Source organism: Aphelocoma coerulescens, chromosome 5 (genome assembly GCF_041296385.1).
Source record: "Aphelocoma coerulescens isolate FSJ_1873_10779 chromosome 5, UR_Acoe_1.0, whole genome shotgun sequence".
NCBI classification, from domain to species: Eukaryota; Metazoa; Chordata; class Aves; order Passeriformes; family Corvidae; genus Aphelocoma; species Aphelocoma coerulescens.
The window spans coordinates 36,968,509-36,989,151 of NC_091019.1; the positions used below are offsets into that span (position 1 = coordinate 36,968,509).

General features: G+C 38.1%; 1 protein-coding gene across 5 annotated transcripts in view; it reads right to left on the bottom strand.

Annotated features, from left to right (window-relative positions):
- Nucleotides 1-1,107: 1,107 nt before the first annotated feature.
- CDIN1 (CDAN1 interacting nuclease 1) overlaps nucleotides 1,108-20,643 on the bottom strand; it is a 125,753-nt gene continuing 106,217 nt past the window's right edge. For 4 of the 5 annotated variants that reach the window (XM_069017709.1, XM_069017706.1, XM_069017711.1 and 1 more), the window contains 2 exons: nucleotides 2,111-2,261; nucleotides 1,108-1,352 (listed from right to left, as the gene is read on the bottom strand). In XM_069017709.1, the coding sequence (XP_068873810.1) occupies nucleotides 2,126-2,261 (136 nt within the window). In that variant the 3' untranslated portion in view covers nucleotides 1,108-1,352; nucleotides 2,111-2,125. The remainder of the gene's footprint in view (nucleotides 1,353-2,110; nucleotides 2,262-20,643) is intronic. The other variant, XM_069017707.1, reaches the window with a different exon arrangement.

A 20,643-nucleotide genomic window follows, 5' to 3' on the forward strand; every position in this document is an offset into this window, starting at 1 on the left:
CACTCAGACAACCATTATTTCTGAATTTTCTACTATGATAATGTTCAGTTATTTCTTCTTTTTTATTATCTTCTTGATTTTACACATTCCACTAACCTAAACCATAGTTTAAAGTCCCAGGGGGAGTAACACCCTAAATGTAGCTTGTGTGCAGCATAAGGCAGCTACATTCATTCACAGATTGCTTCTATGTATCTTTACGGGCAAATCCTTAAGGCTGGTCAGATAAAATAAGCTCAGCACGATACCTTAAACAGTTGAACATAAATGAGTTACAGGTGTTTGAATATTTTTTAAAATAAATCTCTTCACTATAACACAGTCAAATCCAAGAAAACACCTCTATACAACAATACCTCACTATAGTGGGGCTATACTAGGCTACCTCTGCAGCAAGGGACAGAGTACTAGAAGACCCAAGATATTTTTTCTTGAAAATGAAAGATAAGTCAAAATGATAAATTCCTGTCTGAAACTTGCCAGAAAGTGTTAAGGTGAGAACTAAAAATTAAAAATAGAAATACTGTGTATGCATCTGAAAACTACAGCTGAAAAACTCCTGAGTAGGATTAATATCCTTTCCACTCAAGGCAAGACTGTAAAAACTCTGCACATGATTTCTGAAATCATACAGTGTACAAAGTATCACCTCAACTAAAAAAAAAGGTGATGAATATGCACTGTACTGTTTTAGAGACCTTTTCCTTCCGGAAAAGGTCATCAACTTGTGCTTTAGGGAGACTGTTATCACACCTTAAATTCTACAACAGAATCCATAGCTCTTCTCAGAAAATCTGAACATGATGAGCATACATGCAAATCTCTCACTGACATTTTAAAATATTTTGTCCTTTCCTGAATAACAGTTAGCAAAAATAAAGAGTATTGAAGTGTGTCAAGCCCAATAAGCTGCTGTCATTAAAAAACATCTGAGAGCACAAACCTGTGACCCGATCTTGCCCCTCTGAATGGAGATGTGGATGGAAAAAGAAGAGACCGAACTCAAAATTTCAAGAAGGGCTAACACCCACCTCAATGAACTTCTGATCTTGGTGGTTCTAACATGAGAAAAACAAGGCTCTTAAAGAAAACAACTACACAGGAAACTTCTGTTCATTTGTGTGCTTTATTTGTCTTATGGAACTGATCCAGTATGAAACACTGTTTTATCTTTTTTTTTAAATTCCCCTTCTTGAACACCAGGATGGTAAACTCCTTCAGAAATACCCCACATAGAGAGCTCCTGCACGTTGTTCTTTTGGACTTCAGTGCGCCAGAAATTTGCTACCTAGAGGGGTCAAGACAGATTCCTTCCTTAGCGAGTTAAGAGAAAAATTCCTAGGTATAGATTCCTTGGGGGTGAGGGAGAGAAAAAGACAAAACACAAGTTATTTTTGAGTCACTAAAATACTTATTAAACCCCCTAAAACTACCCCCAAACTTCACAGGCTTATATACATAAAATAAAACCTGTGTTCTTCACTTTCACCCCCCTTTCAAAATCCCCTATTTTTTTAACTGTTAACTTGGGATTACATTGTTGATTTTAACAACCAGATAGTGATAAAACACATGCACCAATTATTATCTCAAAATCTGGGTATTTACTGTAACAGCCATGATCCTCTCTTACCACTTGGGCTTTACCAGCTTCGCATTATATTGTTTTAAGCCCCAAAACAACAGTCTTTACCAAATCTCCACATCACTGTAGGTGTTTTAGTCACATCACTAGCACATACTGAATTCATAAAAAGCACTTAATTTTATAGGTGACTCTGTAACAGGGATAAGAACTGAAAGCTCCACCTTTCAGCCTCTGCATTTTTGTCTTTGTTTAGAATGCTTGAAGAAGCCATCCGGAAGGAAGGAAGATTATGAGTATCTCGAAACTAGCTGTTTGACAGAGACAGAACTGCTGATAATGAGTGGGTTGTGTCTGTCTTTTTTGGCTGATCACAACAGAGGTCTGAAGCAAAACAGAAACTCTTGATATGTTTGTGTAAAGCAGCAGTAGCATAAGGGCGGGCAGCAGGAGTTCAGCTGAAGTTCAGGGCAGATGCTGCCATTAGTTTACACTGCAGGAAAGTAAAATTGCTTCCGGATTTACCTCTTCCTCCCAACATCAGCGCTGAGCCATGCTGTGTCGCAGAGTCACAATATCAGTAGGGAAGCAGTCTTTTAGCAGGATACCACGTTCACGATGGCAGTCCAGCTCTTCAATAAATCCATACCAATAGATGACTAATCCAGGGCCAAATCTATCAAACAAAAAGGAAAAGTGAACTTATGTAACAGTATTAGGGGAATTTTAATTTCCCACCTCTGTGATTCCAACACAAATCTCGTAATTTCACTGCAAAATTGGAGGGAGTATTTGACCTCCATTTAATTTTCAAATTTTGAATGTGCAATTGATTGCTGTCAATAGTACCTGATTCCATGAATAAGAATGCTATTTAGAGACTCAAAGAATCCACATCAAAATTTCAGTTTTTTTCTTTTTCTGCACATGTCAGTAAAAAATACCTATGTATTAAATACTAAATAACATTCAGTAAGTGCGACATATAGAGAAACCTCTTTTGCCATGCACTCTGCTCTTTTAGATTTGTGTGTGCAGACATTAAAAACACAAGGGTTTACACACGTCCCAGTTCATTCGAATTATAGTATCATGAAGGTGACAACAAATCCTCAAAATATAATCTCTACAATGAGCTATTATTCAGGTAATTATTAGCATAAAGAACAATTCAGAAGAAACAGAAAGTTTGTGCTGTAATGTCTCTGAAATGTGCCTCAGGAATTCCTTAGATATTGCTAACTCTGACTGATCCCCACTAGGCAATCTCAGGAAGTAGCCCCACGGACTATTTTACCCATCAGGAAGTTCAGACCTTCAGGCTGGGTTCATAAAGAAGTAATCACTATCAATCACTGTGTACTGCGATATGTTTTGCACATCAGTTTCACGTTTTTCCTACTGAGAGCACTTAATTAAAGGGCAGCACTACTTCTGGTGTAGTGTTGCAGGAATTTTACAGTGGAATCATAAATTATGAATGTTGGGTTAGTAAAAGGATGTCTAAAAACAGAACTGCTTTCTGTAGTCTAACATTACAGCAGTCTGTACAACATTAGACCAAAAAGCTTTTTCTTTCCTTGATTTATTATATGCTGTAGTGAACTTGCCAAAACCAGCAGTGCAGGATGAGCTGTTAGGTACCGTCTGTACAAGAAAAAGTTCAGTAGAATGTCATGTAATGGTTTATATGCAGAGTTGTACTCAGGACTCAACCAATATGGCAGCCAATTTTTGTTAACATTTAATTATAATGAATATGAGCTGGGGGGAGGCATGATAACCTAAATGTCCACTGAGCAGACAATACAAGCCCTCAAAGCCCTGGGTAGTGCCAGGCTTGCTTCATGAGGGTGGTTTCTTTCCAACAATGCAGGGAAAACTCTATTTGATGTGCTCGTGTAATGGAATAGGCATCAAAGGAAGAAGGAACCCCTGTGGCTTCCTCCTGCAGTTTCAATTAGACACGGTACTCTTTTGCCTGAAACTGCTGCAGAGCATTGTAACATTTTGGTCTATGGCTACTACTCTTCAACCTCCAAGTGGCCACAGTTCAGTGGCAGAGTAAATTACCCCTCAGCATAGTTGAGGCCACACTGGCAAATATGCTTTTTGCAACTGAAAGCTGATATTCAAAAGCCGAAAGGTTAAAACTCTGACAAATCTGGTTGTACTAGGCAACATATCCTAACACATTTGGCAATAAATACAGCACAGACTAAAAAGTGGCTAATATGAAGGACATTGCTGCCTATAACCAATTCCTAAGTTTTGTTTGGCTGGCCAACTATTTCAGGTTCTATGGACTTCTTTCCACTGTCCTTTGCTTAAGCTCCTGTGGGGCCAAAACATGTGGAACCTCACTGTACCCACAAGCCTGGAGACCCAAGCAGGAGTGAGAGGCCAAGGCAAGTGAGGCCAAGGACTGATGCTCACAGCCTCTGGTGAGACAGCAGTTTGCTGATCCAGGAGGGGCCCCTACTTTTGTCACTTCACAGACTACGTATCTGTTCCCACATCAAGCAAACATAGAAATGGGTAATTGGGTGGGGATGTACTTACATACTAACCAAAATTATTTTAAAAGCAAAAATTCCCAGAAGATAGGGAGCAGACCTTACATTTCTAATGGGCTATTTTGTGCAAGGCAGAAGGTATGAAATGTATGCAAGTAGTTACTCATTACGAGCACATGTGCCAGGTAAAATCCTGATGCTAATGAGCAGCTGCTCACCCAAGTTTTGAAGGGCTCATTTTGCAGTGTGGCAGTCTGAATCCCCCATCCACCATAAAATGCATGTGTCACTGTGCTTAAGTAATTTGTTTAGTTATTTTTTGAAACTGTAATTTTAAACAAAATTACTATTTCAAGATACCTCAAAAGGCTAATTTATGTCTTGTGAGCAAATCACCTCAGCTCAAGCACAATTTCTGAGGTGCTTAGAAAATTATGTTCAGAAATACCAAATTTGATAATAAAATTATATACAAGAACATCTGCAGACTGTTAATGGCAGGAGCAAGTACATCTTTAGCATGAGAACATCCATCAATTCTGCTTCTGACTGTGGTGTTACAGCAAAACTGTTTGCCCTGTGCTGTCTAGGTTGCACTTTTTCAACTCTACTGTGGCATTCGTTCTATTATAGGTCTATATCACAAAGCTCATGTATATGATTATTACAGTGCAGATACTGCAACACGATGTATCAGACAACAAGGCCCATGGAAAAGAAATGCATATGGATGGATTCTTGGTAGATGTTTCAGAGATGTTTATTTCTCCAGTTGCAGGGCCAGAGCTCTGCCGAGGAACTGCTGCAATCACGGGACCCGAGGGTCCTTTGCCCGCGCAGGGGAACACAAAACAACCAATGGGGAACGAGGCTGACCAGGGCAGGGAAACCCCGTGCCTCCCCTCAGGGCCCCTCTCCCAGGACCCCACGGCAGGGGGAGGGCCCCAACGTATGATCACATGAAAACCCATGTCATACTTTTGTTTAGGAACACTTAAGTGCAGTACTTAAGACCAAAATTAACTTGTTGGCCCATTAAGCATTTGCCACTGACTATCAGGAACTCCTGCTGCTAAGTGCTAATTTCTCTCTCATTAATGCCCAGAGTTGGCAAACCACAAACAATGCCACTGGTTAATTACTGCTGCCTTAATTTGAAAAGACATTTAACCTTTTTGTATAAGGGGATGAGGTAGGGAAATGTAACCTGGAAGTAAGAACCATACTTTTTAATTTGACTCCTTCCCAAGTGGAGATATGACACCCTGAGGAATGGAAGTAAGTGCTGTGAATTACAAAGTAAAGCTACAAATTGATTTCTTGTATCAGTTGTAACACTGAACAAGTTAGTGACTGACTGTGGTTTACACATGAGAATGAACTGAACTGAGAGAATGCTTACTTGGTATTGCTATGTGAAGGGGATGCATTCAGTAGCTCCGAGAAGCATAGAAAAACTTTCAATGTACCAATTGGTTCTAAAACTATATAGATACAAGACAGGACAGGTTATCTTATTTCATATGAAAGACACACTGGAGAAAGTTTAGCTAAACTGAAAATCAACCAGAGAATGTAATAAACTATTGGACTCCTATGGATTTTCTTCTTTTGGAGAAAAATTGTATAAATCCCTGAAAATATGCCTGTATTTCTTCTCCCCTGTCTTTAGTTCTTAGGTGTGAAAAGCTTAGGTGTGAAGGAACGTGTCCAAAAGTTATAAAAAACTGTAGTTATAGCTATTCCAGTGAAAAGTACTGCTTTCAGAAATTTACTTTTACAAGGGGTTTCTTTCTAAAGCTGAAAAGAAATCCAAGTAACTAAGCTTCGGTTAATTCCATGAAGTAAAAATAGAATAAACAGGAAATATAGAAGCAAGCTTCCTTCAGAACATAATAAACATAGCAAGTGAAAATTGTCCACACAGGTTGCATCAGTTTACTTAAAAATCAACCAATAAATAGGTAGCTACCATTATATAAATCCCGGTTTAGTCATTGTCCAGTACTGACATTAGAAGTTGTGACTAGAAGGCAGCCAAAGCCAACTCAGCTGCGCTTGGGGTATGAGTACCAGAAGTGCCAAAATGGAGGCAGACAGGCTCACAACCCCAAGGCATGGCAAGATGAGAGCAGCAAAAGCTCGTGGATTACTTTAGGCCTAATTTAGGCTTGATACAGGTGACTAAATTTAGTCTACGTACTAAAGGCAGCAGATGGTGTCCTTCAAAGAATCAACAGAAGCATTTGAGATAGAAAAATACCGTTTGAGTATAGTTAAATATAGTTGCAGTCTCAACAAGTTCTTTACATAAAACATCTGACAATATTGTTTGCTCCAAGTAAATCAAGTTTGCACTAATTTCAGGTTGTTCAGAGGAACTCTTGTATTGGTTTAATCACACAAATCTTTAAAGAAACCCATAGCTAAAATAATACACTGATAATTGTGGGACACTGAGTTTTGTCTTGGAAAGGAGTTTCACAGAGATATACTGTAAAGCCAGAAGGCAAAATACAGTTAACCCAAAGACAAATGGTTCTCTCTTAAGAAAAAAACCCCAACAACAACAAACTAAGGGATCACTTTAAAAAAAAGGGAATGAAAACAACTAAGTAAAATATGCATCTGAGTTTAACTTGCCCTCCAGTTGAACCAGTTTTGTGCTAGAACAAAAAAAAGACTTTTATTTATTTATCGAAGTGGTCTAGTAGGCTCACACATATACTACTTCACTTCAAGAGAAACTACTTTCTAGTAATGTCTTTTCCTCTGGAATGTCTGTGTGAGGTCCATACCAGCTTCTAAGGATTTGCCTAGACATGTGGCTGTTGTGAGGTGATTTTTTCACCATCACAAAGCCTTGCATGTGGTTATATGAAAAAATGCATTTTCAACACACTGCTTGATACTGAACAGAAATGTAAAACAATTTGGAATTGTTTTTATATAAATAAAACTTAAGCTTCATTTATTCTTAGTCTATTTGTTATAGATATGCTATATGCATCTCAGCATAATGTAAATAATTTGAATTCCAAAAGACCATCATAATAAAATGCTGGCATATGAATTATTATTTCTAACATGCATGCATTTAAACAAATATTTTATCAAATGGATTCAGCCAAGTATTCATCTTATGAAAGCTGGTGATTTTAATTATGAAGGTCACACCTGAATGTGTCTTTTAAGGACTGCATTCTGGTCCCTCACTTTTGAATGCCAGCTTTGTCTCCTTGTTTTTCTTTTTAAAAATGAAGCATTAGCATGAAACCAGAGCATTACCATTTGTACATCACTACTTATTTTCTGGGAAAGGGGAATTACAAAAGCTCACAAATAAGTTATTACCTTCTAAGTCAATTTAACATCATTCATCAGAATCACAGTTGTGAGTAAACAGGTTTTACTTGTAGTACTAATAAACCTTGAAGATAAAATAATTAACCCCCCCTATAATAATACATAAAACTTTTACTGTTTATGGACACTGAGCTTTATTTTAGTGTACTTGTAGAAGTCTCATTTGTGTCAGCGGAAGAAATTTAGAAATTGGCAGAGCTAGGCTAGTAGGCAACAACTACAGACCACATTTTCGAATAAGGTCAGTTGGCATCAGTCAGCCAACTTCCTTACGTCTAGACTAGTTTACTATTGCTGATGACACAGCATTATATATCTTGGCAAACATTTAGGAGCCACTGCTCAGAAATGTACTTCGATTAGCAAGAGACTTTCCACTTAAACAGCTACTGCAGCCCTAATTCAGAAAAGTTTATAACAAGGTTATTTTTTTCTACCATTCATTTACACAGAGTTTAAAAATCAAATAAAGGTACTTGTGCATGAAGACAGTTCATTTTAAAAACTCTGAATGCAATTTAAAGATAACGGTGGGGTTTTATTATTCCTGTCAGTTTCCAAATCCTCCACACAATTTTGTCATCCAGTGACACACACACACCACCTTATTACTTTGATTTCACCAAATCCAGTTGAAAGAAAGGAACAAAAAATCCAGTATTTAGAAAAATCAAGTAACTGAATGATAACTTTTGCTTTAAAAATCTGATCCTTAACCTGTAATCCATACGGCTGCAATATTTTTGTGCCAAACTCCCTTAAGCCACTTAACACTGATTTCCTACGGTAGCAACTGCAAAAAAATAAATGAATTTGCTTGCAAATGTGGTCCAAGAAAGTTTAACAAGTTCTGACCACTTTTAAAGATAATAGGAAACTTGTCCATGGCATGAACAGGTACTAACTACCTGTTAGTAGTTATCATGCCTCACACACAGACATTAGCAGCATAACATGTCTCAAGGATCCAGGCACCCACTTCATGCTGCTTAAGGTAAAATTAAGCAAGTAAAACCTAATCTGCTTTAGGCTTTGATGTTACCACAGTAGCTGGGGGAAGTCTTATTTTTACTGAAGACAAGGAAAAATCAAAGTCTACTAATATTTTGTGAGACTCCCATTTCCAAGGTTTTGACTCAAAAGTGGGAATTTCTTTGGGCTGAGAAAGGTAGGCATTTCCATGAATGCCAGAAACTGGCATTCTATGCAGTTGATATGGAATTTAAGAGTTGTCAGGTGAAAAAAAAGGTAGATGGAAACTAATATCAGGCCTCTGTCTCTACAGTTACACCTCACTCAGACATGATTACATCTTAATGAGCTTTTTTTTACACTAGTTGTCTTTTTAACTCTGCAATGAGACTGTTAAATCAAACAGCAGTATTTCATCAAGCTTATAATATGATTTAATTGCTTTTGGCATTTTGAGAAATAAAAAGAAATCAAGTGATATTTATGTGGACATAAGGGAGCATTTAAAATATTTTAGAATTTTCCATAGCACAGTTTTAAATGCATATTAGTAGATTGCACCAGAAACTGTGCAAGTCACTGTCATTAAAATATTATAAATACAATATAACTTTTAGCTGCATAATACATTTTTAATAAACAAACTGTCGAAACACATTCTTCACTTACACTTATTCATTCAGATCTGAGTACTGTTCTCCAGGCAAATAAAGGATTTCTATAATCCTCAATGACAAGTTAGGCTTTTTTAAAAAAATACAGTTCTCATGGAAATTAACTTTTAAAAACTATGATTAAATAACATTAAGGTTACAGTGATTTACAAGGATCAAGGCTTTCTAAGTGAAGACTGATGCAGTGAGTGAGAAAGAAAACACATACTGGCTTCAAGGCAGCTTGTCATTAAGAGGAGAGAGCCTTGAGTGAACTTTTAATTTCTCAATTTCTGTTGGTTCATGTCCTAACATCTACTAAAATATAACTTTGTTGTTGTTGTTTATTAAGCAGTATTCCAGATGCTCAACTCTCAAGTGGTTGTGTGCACTTAAGGTACAACATTTTTTTCTTTCAGTCTCAGCACGTTCAAAAATCAGGTAGATGCTTTCTTTGTACATCAGATAGTAAGGTTTTGTGCTCTAAAGACACACTACAAGGTGACCCTGTGCCTGCACTGCAGGATTGGGCTGATGTACTGAAAATTAACATGATACTCACATCAACATTTTAGAAAAGAGATTTTTAACCCTTATACTGCTGAACTGTTTCATGGAAATAATGGCCACAGTTTTTTCACAGAATCATAGAATGGTTTGGGTTGGAAGGGACCTTAAAGATCACCTGGTTCTAAGCCCCCTGCTGTAAGCAGGGGTGCCACCCACTGAGATCAGGTTGCTCAGGACCCCATCCAAACTGACTTTGAACACTCTCAAGGATGGTGCATCCACAATCTCTCTTGGCAACCTGTTACACTGCCTCACCACCCTTGAATGCAGCCCACAAGGTACTTGGCCTTCTGGGCTGCAAGTGCACACTGGTGGCTTTTTCTGGCTCTAGTGGGGATTACCTGGGTATGCATCTTGGAAAACAATGCATTTTGGCTGTATAGGAAGATAGTTCCAGTATCTGGCTAAAAGAGATAATAAGTGTTCCAGGTACATTATTTGGTAGTTTGGAGATAAATGCAATATTCTGGGAAATACAAGGATTCTACATCAGTTAACCATTTCAATACAGGGCAAAATGACCTCAGGCACCCTGTATGAGGGACATAACTAAACAAAAGAAGCTCAACCAAAAAACCCTAAAATCCAAAAGGCACAATGCAAGAAAAAATTTCTTCATCTTCTTTTTCAGAAGTTACAAAATTTCCCTTCTGGCGGGGAAAGTCTAATATTCTATTCTATATTAGGTGTGGCATCAGTGTATTTGTCTTTCATAATTCAGGGTTAGCACATAGTTTTAGTGTCCACTGTTTTGCAAGTCCATTCACGTGTTCCTGTTCAAAAACAGCAACGCCCTTCCAATCCTACAACATGCAATTTGAGGACTAGTTTACTAAAGCAGTGCTGCTTCTATTTTAAATTGTGCTACTTGTATTTACCAGTTAAGACATTGCAAGGATGGTGGTATTCTTCGAATAAAAAAGGAACAGAGATGGTTGCTTGCACTGCAGAACTATTCCATACACTGTTACTGAGAGCACCGCTTTCTGATTAAATCCAGGCAAGGAATGTTGCTTCTTGAGCTTGTTACCCAGTTTCCCTTAGAAAACCTTATGCCATTAGTTCGCTCTCCAGAGACTGTCGATGCAAGGCCACTATTGTTTGATTCTGCACATTTGAAGCTGTGGATCAGTGTTGAGAGGAGTTACTGAGGTTATTTCAAACATTCTGTTAAACTCACAGCAGCCTTCCCAAAGGAATGCTTGGCTGCAAACTACCTCTTATGCTGGGTGACAGAAAACATGAGAAAAGCTTTTGAGTACTGTTAGATTGAAGTCCAGGCAGCCACAAGTGCTGGTCAACTCAAGTTGCCGCTAGGTGATTAATAGTTGTTTATTTTTAGGGCTGGAAGTAACAGGCTATCCTAAGGCCAGTGCAAGATGATATCTGAATAATCTGTGAGTGTCTCACGGTTTGCAGCAATCCTTTCTTTCTGTGCAGCTGTTTATCTGGTGTCAGTGCTCACCAGAATGACAGGATATGCCAAAAGTGCATTTAACCAAGGAGGCAGAACTGCTCTTACATTAGATTTTTGTTTAGTAATTGTTGCAAAAAAGAACCAAACTAATCAGAAAAGTTGCTGAGGAAATTTTGATAGCAGAAATGTTGATAAATAAAGGTTCTATATACCTGCATATTTAGTATTTGCTGAGCATAAATCTTGGAGCCAGCATTAAAGCTATCAAGACATTTTGAATGAATTATTAGACAATTCTGTATCTTCAAATCCTTATACACAACTATGCAATAAAACAAACAATGTAACAGATGAATTAACAAATGGAGGACAGCTCATCTGTGCTTCCAACTTCCCAGATCAGAGAATTAGAAGACTGCACAGTAAATCATACTGAGTATCTCCACACAATGCTGCTTAGCAGTTAACTACCAAACACACTATTGCCCATAATTGACAGGCAGAAGCATTTTATGTGTGATGCTGTACTTAAATTTACTGTCTCTCAAAACGTAAGTCACCTATCTGTATTAAGCAGGGAACAGATGAAAAAGGAAGTGGTATGTCTGCTGCCCATTACTGTGGCACCTGATGCCCACCCAGAAGGAAGGCAAATACCCCTTCTGACCTTGAATATTCCCACTACCTTTGCAATCTGCTGGCAAACTTTAATTGTGCCTGGCACACACTTATTTTTAATGCCTGAAGCTCGTCAGCTTGTCTCTCGGTTGATTCATATACCCAGTGTCTGTTCAACCCAAACTGGTCCTGCCCCACTTCATATTTGAAAATAATTTGGGATTTAGTTGTTATTCAGAAAGGAGTGCATCCTGAGATACACAAGTCTTATGTATCACCTGCAAAATGTCCAGTCTCCCAGAAGAAATATTTTCACATGGTGAAAGTTGGAGACCGTTCCAGAGACTCTAGGAGAACACAAATATCTGTAGTTAAGTGTTACATTCATTATTAGGCGAAGTAAGTGCATAACTGGGGATGAGCAAAGAAATCTACTTCCCCTTTCTGCCTTCTCTCTCCTTAATTATTTATACAGCTAAACACAGAGCTCTACTGCATGCACCTTCTGAAAAGTTCATGCTATTTAGATTTATTTACAAGTTATTTGCTCCTTCTCAGTATATACCAACACTAAACCCAGCTGCGTTTCAGCTTTCTTTGCTTACTATGCACCAAACTTTTCTGGGCTGACCACCAATGTACAGAATTCTGTCCAAAAGGAAGACATAAAAATGTACATGGCAATGTAAGTGAGCCCATAAGGAGGGAGAGGAAGAATCAGAGGAAAATACTATCATTTGTGAACTTTTAAAAGCAATGGCAGATTAGTTGAGTTAGCCAGTGACGTATTACAATCCATGCCTGATGAGAACTGAGGCAGAAGTCTGCAACACAATAAAATTGCATAGTATTAACATTTTCCTTCATACAATTACATGTTGAAAACAGTGGAAGACAGCTGGACTACATATTCTTGTCCGTCCTTTCCTTCCTTCCTTCCTTCCTTCCTTCCTTCCTTCCTTCCTTCCTTCCTTCCTTCCTTCCTTCCTTCCTTCCTTCCTTCCTTCCTTCCTTCCTTCCTTCCTTCCTTCCTTCCTTCCTTCCTTCCTTCCTTCCTTCCTCCCTCCCTCCCTCCCTCCCTCCCTCCCTCCCTCTACTTTCTTTTTTTTGTTCTTTGCCATGCAATTGCTAGATTGCTAGATAAATAGATAAATGAATGTTTTTGGTTGGGAGACTTCTACGGGCATCAAAGACAGTACTAGCAGTCTCATTTCAAACAAACCAGGAGAAGTGTGACCTATTGAGCTGCTAGTCCTGTTCAATTTCTGTTCCCTTTAAGACAAAAACAAAACTAACAGAAAATAAAAGTAATAACAAGAAGAAAAACAAACACTTTTCCCTTCAAAGACAAATTAAGCTTCAGCAAGCAGCTTGAAATGTCATGAACAATGAGTTTTACCAACTCTTCTGAGACCTGGCTGACTTCCACCTGAGCATGGCCACTTTTTTTTTTTGGTTCTTATGCTGCATAAAAGCTCAGAGTAAGTAAATTAAGTGATTAGTATCTGTTCTGACCAGCTGTCTTTCCCTCTCCCTTGTTAGCCAAAAATTGCAAGTATCTTGTTTCTTAAAGTGCTTATTTTCCAATCTTCTCCCTGTATTTGTGATTGCAATATCAAAGCACATCATGCATTCAAAAAGTAAGGAAGGATTGTAGTTAAAAATGGTTCCCGAATTCCACAGGAACCTCTCAAGAAAGCTGTCTCTCACAGAAATCCACTTGTCAGGAACAGCCATAATGCAGCTTAAGGAGAGGTGCTGACATAAGGTTTCCATCTGCTCTGACCTTAGTACAGATTAATGAGTATGTTGAAGACACCTTCAACTTGAACTGAGTAATGGAAGACCAGTATAGACAGTAAAAAATTCTTGTCAGTCCCCTCAGTTTATAGCACTCTTGCAAAAGAGGTGGGGGTCTTCCTGTCTGTTCAAGCTAGACCATCATTAGCTGAAAGGCATAAAAAAACCCCAACCAAACCCCAAAAACACTCAAAAAAAGAGGAAAATAGAATCAATAAGTAAGAGGGAAGAGAGAACAATTGCACCTCATTAAACAGTCAGTGAACATTTATGCAATTTCAACTACTTCAACTTCCAGGGTCTCTCCAGACCAACTACTGACTTTTGCCAAAGATTTCAAAATGTCTTTCTGTACCTTTGAGGTATCACATTTATTATAATTCAGTATTTCTGCACTGGAGGTAACTTTGTAGTTTGTAGGTATGTGCACAGCAGACTAGTATACCTCAGTTAGATATTGCATATTACTACACACAAATACAAATATACCCAGTAAGTCTGGCATCACCTTCCTGAAAAATGAGATGAATCCTAAATGGTAATGGGAGCTTTTCAGTACCAAGTCTTTTTTATACAGAATTACCCAGTGACAAAGATATTTCCATCAGGCTGTAGTGATACAAACTGATTATCACTTGAAATAGTGTGGTATATTCTGCCTTGGTTACAGAAACAGGCTGGCCAGTCACAAAAACCAGCTGCCCTAAAGTCCTTCCCCGCTCAGAAACACCTGACTTCAAGATGTATAAATTGATGCAGGTTTGCATTTTTTTCCCTCATCCTCCCTAGACTTAAAGCACTAGGATGAACTGCCAAAGGAAAACTAGCAGAGGTATTGCATTTTTGCTGAAGGCAAATAGGACTTCCAGGTTGACATCAGAATATTTCTGTTTCCACAGCTGCTAAATCCACATTAACATTTTTAAAAGCTATTTCTAAAGCCATACCAATAGATTAAGCATTATTTTTAGTTAAGTTCAAAGAGAAGAAGAAGTAAAGCTTTGCCTGTTCTACCTGATTTTGCTATGGCAACAGCAGGAAAATGGTAAATTCAGGAGATTAGGAGAACTATAATTCCAGCTGAACCAGCAAAAATAAGAATTAAAAATTAATTTATAATTTCTTGATTACCTACAGGCACTTTTGAACCATTCTTTAATTAAAAAAAAAAAAATCAAGTCAGACCACAGAGAAAATGATAGAACTGGTATAGAATAGCTTCTCTTTGCTTAAGTAATGTTTCCACTTTAATGTACTTATTTGCTCTCATTTGCTTAACACTGCCAATATTTAGTACTGTGCAAATTTATGGAAATCTGACTTTAAAGAGCTTTGTGGTACTGAGTGATTTTTAAATTTTTGACATACTTATACTGAAGTGCCTTGATGAGATTCTGGAATAAATGAAATAAAACTCAGTAGCATGTAATGATGTCTTGTGACATGCTGTGAGGTAATATAGGCAGTAACATGTCATGACTGTGGGTAAAATAATCTGAATGCTTTCACTCTGGTTTACTTTGCACAGAAGTCTGTCCTACAACTATAAAAAACTATGAATAAAACCTGATAAGATCTTTTTCTCCATGGGCATTAAAGGACAATTCTGCAATTGCAGAATACCTTACTTATATATTGCAGGAGTTGCAAGACTTATGTTAGAGGAACCCAAACTGCAGTCCACTTTTTAGAAAACAGAACAAACCCAAACCAGATACTATATTTAGATTGCTATTGTGTAAATACATAATTTAAAAAAAAATCACAGAATTACAGATTAGGTCAGGGACCACATTGGTCCAGCCACTGGACATCTGGCCCAACCTCCCTGCTCAAGCAGGGTCTTCCTAGAGCACATGGCACAGGTTTATGTTCAGGCAGTTCTTGAGTATCTCCAGAGAGAGAGACTCCACAACCTCTCTGGACAATCTGTTCCAATGCTTGGTCACTCACACAGTAAAGAAGTTCTTCCTCATGTTCAGGTGGAACTTTCTGTGCACCAGTTTCTGCCCATTGTCTCTTGTCCTGTTGTTTGGTACCACCAAGAAGAGCCTGGATCCATCCTCCTGACACCCTCCCTTTAGATACTGATAGACATTGACGAGGTCCCATCTCAGTCAACCTCTTCTCGAGACTGAACAGGCCCAGCTCCCTCAGCCTTTCCTTGTAAGAGAGATGCTCCAGTCCCCTCATCATCTTTGTTGCTCTCCACTGGACCTGCTCCAGTAGCTCCATGTCTCTTTTGTCCTGAGGAGCCCAGAACTGGACACAGCACTCCAGATGTGGCCTTACCAGGGCTGAGTACAGGGGCAGGATCATCTCCCTTGACTTGCTGGCCATGCTCTTCCTAAGGCATCCCAGGATCCCACTGGCCTTCTTGGCCACAAGGATCGTGGACAGCTTGTTGTCCCCAGGACCGCCAGGTCCTTCTCTGGAGAGCTGCTTTCCAGCAGATCAGCCCCCAGCCTGTACTGGTACACGGGGTTATTCTTCCCCAGGTCTAATGAAAAAAATATAATAAATCTAAATTAATAAAAAATTCTAGTAGAAGAACAGATGTGGTGACAGTAACGGAAAAGTTTTAAATTTTTGGTATCACTGTGTGGAAGCCACGACCAATGTAACAACATTTGCTGTCTTAAATAGCAAAGATTCAGAAACTAAACCAAACATTTTTTAGTAATTGTTTAAATTACCCACTTTTTTTTATTGCAGGTAACTAATCTGACTTTTGTATATGATCTGAATTCAACAAGAACATGATCAAAATATTGCTACAGTTGGGTTCAAACCTACACAAACATAAAGCCTGCAATAAAGAAATTATATTTCCCTTTGCTTTCCCAGAGGATGAAGGAATCAATCCATGTAACAGTTGATCAGTAAATGGACACAAAGCAATGCAGCTACAGAAAGGGCAAAATAATCATATGAAGTGTTGGGAGAGAGATTTTCAGTATTTTCTTGAAGACTTGCTTAGTCCTTATGTAGAAACCATTGACAGGTCATTCCAGAAAGACATATAATAAATAGCCAGATATGGTGCAAGGCTACTGCACTGTCTGGGAAAAAGAACAGTTGTTCATAGGAAAGATTAAATAAGTTTGGTCTTTCCTGCCTAGGAGAGTAAAGGCTGAGGACAGGGTACTGTCCTCTACCAACACATCAGGAAGACTAATGCACTGGGTCTAGAAAAAACTTCCAGCGAGAGCAGTGGGACCAAAATACTACAAATTATTTAAAAATTACACTTGGTATGTTTAACAAACAAGTTATAAGATACGGTGTTTGTCATAGCTGGGGATTAGACACAGTGACAAAACCGTAGACATTTCTGAATGCAGTACATAAAACTAGTAATACAAAATGCTCTCTCAAGCAATCTGGAATGATATCACTGCTAACAAAATCAAACAGACTCAAATGTCTTTTCTCTACCTGAGGAAAAAAGACAAACATCTGTATAATATGATATATATTTATAAAATGAGATACCAGAAAGTCATCCAGAATGCAGAAAGAGTTTAAAAAACGTAATAGTAAAAGAAATCTCCTTTTAAAATGAACAATATGAATTTGAACCATGCTTAGTTGCCCACAGACATAGCTTAATAATTTACTTTTCATAAATAATAATAGCTTGTCTGATTTTTATCAATGTTAACATCTGGAAATTGCAAAGGTTCTCTACACTTGTAGATACACTTTAAATACATAAAGACAGGCAAACTTTTCTAATCAAAGAAGTCAACTTTTCTAATTTCACTTTTTGTTTTTACTACACATATCACTACCTCAACCTCTTCTGGTTCGGTGTTATCCAGCTTACTCCTGCCTAATCCTCCAGCCTAAAGCAAATAGAACAATCAAAGGTATGTTGAAAGAAATGAAATAACCACGAAACCTCTGAAATATGTAACGGCTTCATCACCAGTTCCTTGTCTTAGTTTTCAGGGAGGAAAACCAATATTATCTTTAAGCAATACCCATGCCAATCACACATTTCATATACCCCACTCCCCTTTTTTTTAAAAATTTAACTTATGAGTTCTTCTTAAGGCCCTGGTTGTAAAGTACATAGCTCATAAAACGTTCCTGGGACCAGGTGACCATCTCATCACCCCTGTTCCACCTGGAGAAGTGGACTCATTGTGGATACTGCAGCTCATAAAGCACACAGCAAATCCAATAGTAAGTGAAGGCACAAAATTCTCAATGGAGAGGTTGTGCCTGTAAACCAACTTCGTGGCAGAAGCAAAGTGTGACAGGTGGAGTATAACGCAATCCCTGCCACCCCCAACGAGCTTGCCTGCAGTAAAAATAGCTGAGTAGGGCTGAACATTTTCTGCTTACAAATTGAGCTAAATTTAACAGTAAAACTGAACAAAGCAATAGCAACTGAATCAAATGTGACAGCAAAAAACCCATTTTATGCACACATTTTATTACAGTTCTTAACTTTGTGTTTGTATAGTGAGTGAATTTATGCTTCAGCACGTCTAAAACTGAATTACAGAGACACATACAGTGGTAATTTTCTTTACAGTCACCTACCAACTGAATGAGAAAAAAAGAGAGCAACTATTCTAGAACAAGTGTACACTCAATTCCTTTGTTTTACCTGTCCAGTCACTTGCTGAACAAAAATATTTATTGTAAGGATGAGCTATAAAGTGTCAGATACCAGATTCAAAGTGTGAAGAAAGATGCATCTCTAACTACTTTCATACACTGTTCCTAGAAAGAATCCTGTTCATTACACTGCTTCTGGGATAGTTAAAAAAAAAAGAGGCATGAGAGATGAAAGCAACATACTCTCACTGTAGATTTTCTCTTTGTAAAGACAAAAGATATGTGAACTAAAAGTGTGGTGTGAAACAACTGGACAATAATTGAAATAGAAGTCCCAAATGCACTATGTTAGAAAAGCAGAGTTAAACCATTATCCTCACTCAGCACTAATCGGCACCTGCCAACTAACTTGCAACAAAGGCTGATGATAAATAGATACTAAATGATGGCACTTATATTTTCATGCAGTTTCAGAAATACCAATGATCTAAGATAAGTTATGTAAGGAGCAAGCAACCACCTTTCCTGATTTTGTATCCAGAGCTTAGTGAAATAGTACGTATTTTAAAGATTTTCCCAAAAAACAAGAGAAGCAAACTCAACAATTTTAGTGTACTATCAGAAAGGTGAGTTGAAATATGAAGCTCTTAATTTACAATAAATATTTTTAACATTAAAGTGGCTTTAAAAATCCTTTACCTTTTGTCAATTCCAGGATTTCCAGATGAATCTGAAAAAATCAGTAATTCTCATGTTGGACTAACTTATAGTTAAATGATCTAGTTTTATATTTTACATATTTTTACCACTTCTGTTAGAATCTATTCACTAGATTCTAACAAGTAATTTTAAGAGATTGTCAGGAAGGCATGCTTGATAGTTTACAGTTTTTTCACTACTAAAATGAAAACGATGAATTGGAAAATTAAATGCCAGTTTTAATAACAGTACTTTGAAGTAGAGACCAAACTTGTTTTGGGATATTTTTGACTTTTTACTCTATGTTAACAAGGTCATCTTTAAACATATTTTTTTACTGTCTCACCCATAGAGTAGTTATTATAATCATGGAATCATACAATGGTCTAGGTTGGAAGGGACCTCAAAGGTCATTGGATTGGAAATCCCCCTGCCATGGGCAGGGACACCTTCCACTAGACCAGGTTGCTCAGAGCCCCATTCAGCCTGGCCTTGAACAGTTCCATGGATGGGGCATCCACAACTTCACTGGGCAACCTGTTCCAGTGCCTCACCACCCTCATGCAAACAAATCTTTAATACCTAATGTAAACCTACTCTCAGTTTGAAGACATTCCCTCTTGTCCTGTCATTTCATGCTCTTATAAAAAGCCTCTGTCCATCTTTCTTGTAGGCTCCCTTCAGGTACTGGAAGGCCACAATTAGATCACCCTGAAGCCTTCTCTATTCCAGGCTGAACAACCTCAACTCTCTCAGCCTTTTCTCACAGGAGAGGTTCTCCATCCCTCTGATCATCTTCAAGGCCCTCCTCTGGACTCACTCCAGCAAGTCCATGTTCTTCCTGTGCTGGGACCCCAGAGCTGGATGCAGCACTGCAGGTGGGGTCTCACCAGAGCAGAGCAGAGGGGTAGAATCCCCTCCCTCACCTGCTGCCCACACTGCTCTGGATGCAGCCCAGGACACCACTGGCTCTCTGGGCTGGGAGTGCCCATGGCTGGGTCATGTCCAGCTTCTCATTCACCGATCCTACCTTTAGAATAAATGAGGGGTAAATACGTGGCTCTCAAGAAGGGTCTTATGGGAAATGTGTATTATGTTTACTGTTACTTGATGATGAAATGTCAACAGACTAAAATATTTCTTTAATTAATTACTCAATTCAATAAAAGCATCAATAGTTTGCCTGGTTTTAAAATACAATTTCACTACAACACATTGAAAGAAATAATACTAACATAAAAGCCTTGCCATGTGCATTAGCCCATATTAAACCACAGCCTCCCGGCCCCTGGTATTAGGCTATTGTTAAAGGTCTGACAAACCCACAGCTACAAGGAAATTCAGAGATCAGAATGAAAATCTTTACTTACCACTTTGTGCCTAGATATAATTCACTGTCTGTATTAAGGATAAACCAATAACTCTGTAGGTTTAATATAAAACCATTAAAATAGATGGTATCTTAAAAAAAATAGTAAGGAAACATTAAGGATGTTGTGAATACACACATACATTACACAGAACTGTTTACATTCTGTGGTGTTTTTTCACAACATGTGGGGGGCAAAATGGTTTTGATTACCTCACTAAACACAAATGAAGAAATATTGACCATTCAATCAGGAGTTGCAGGCATTGGACTGTATGATAGGGACCTTCCAAATACAATTGAAGAAAATGTACCTCATAAATAATGCTCTGCCCATTAAGGCAAAGACAGTCAACTGACACTTCACATGATGCAATATGAAAAAACAAGGTGGCCCGCATGATGACAAGGAAATTACTGCAATAGTTCAAAATGGAGAGAAAACATTGATGAACAAAAAGTTCTCTTCTCTCAATATTTAATATTGTTTAATATTTCAAATTTTT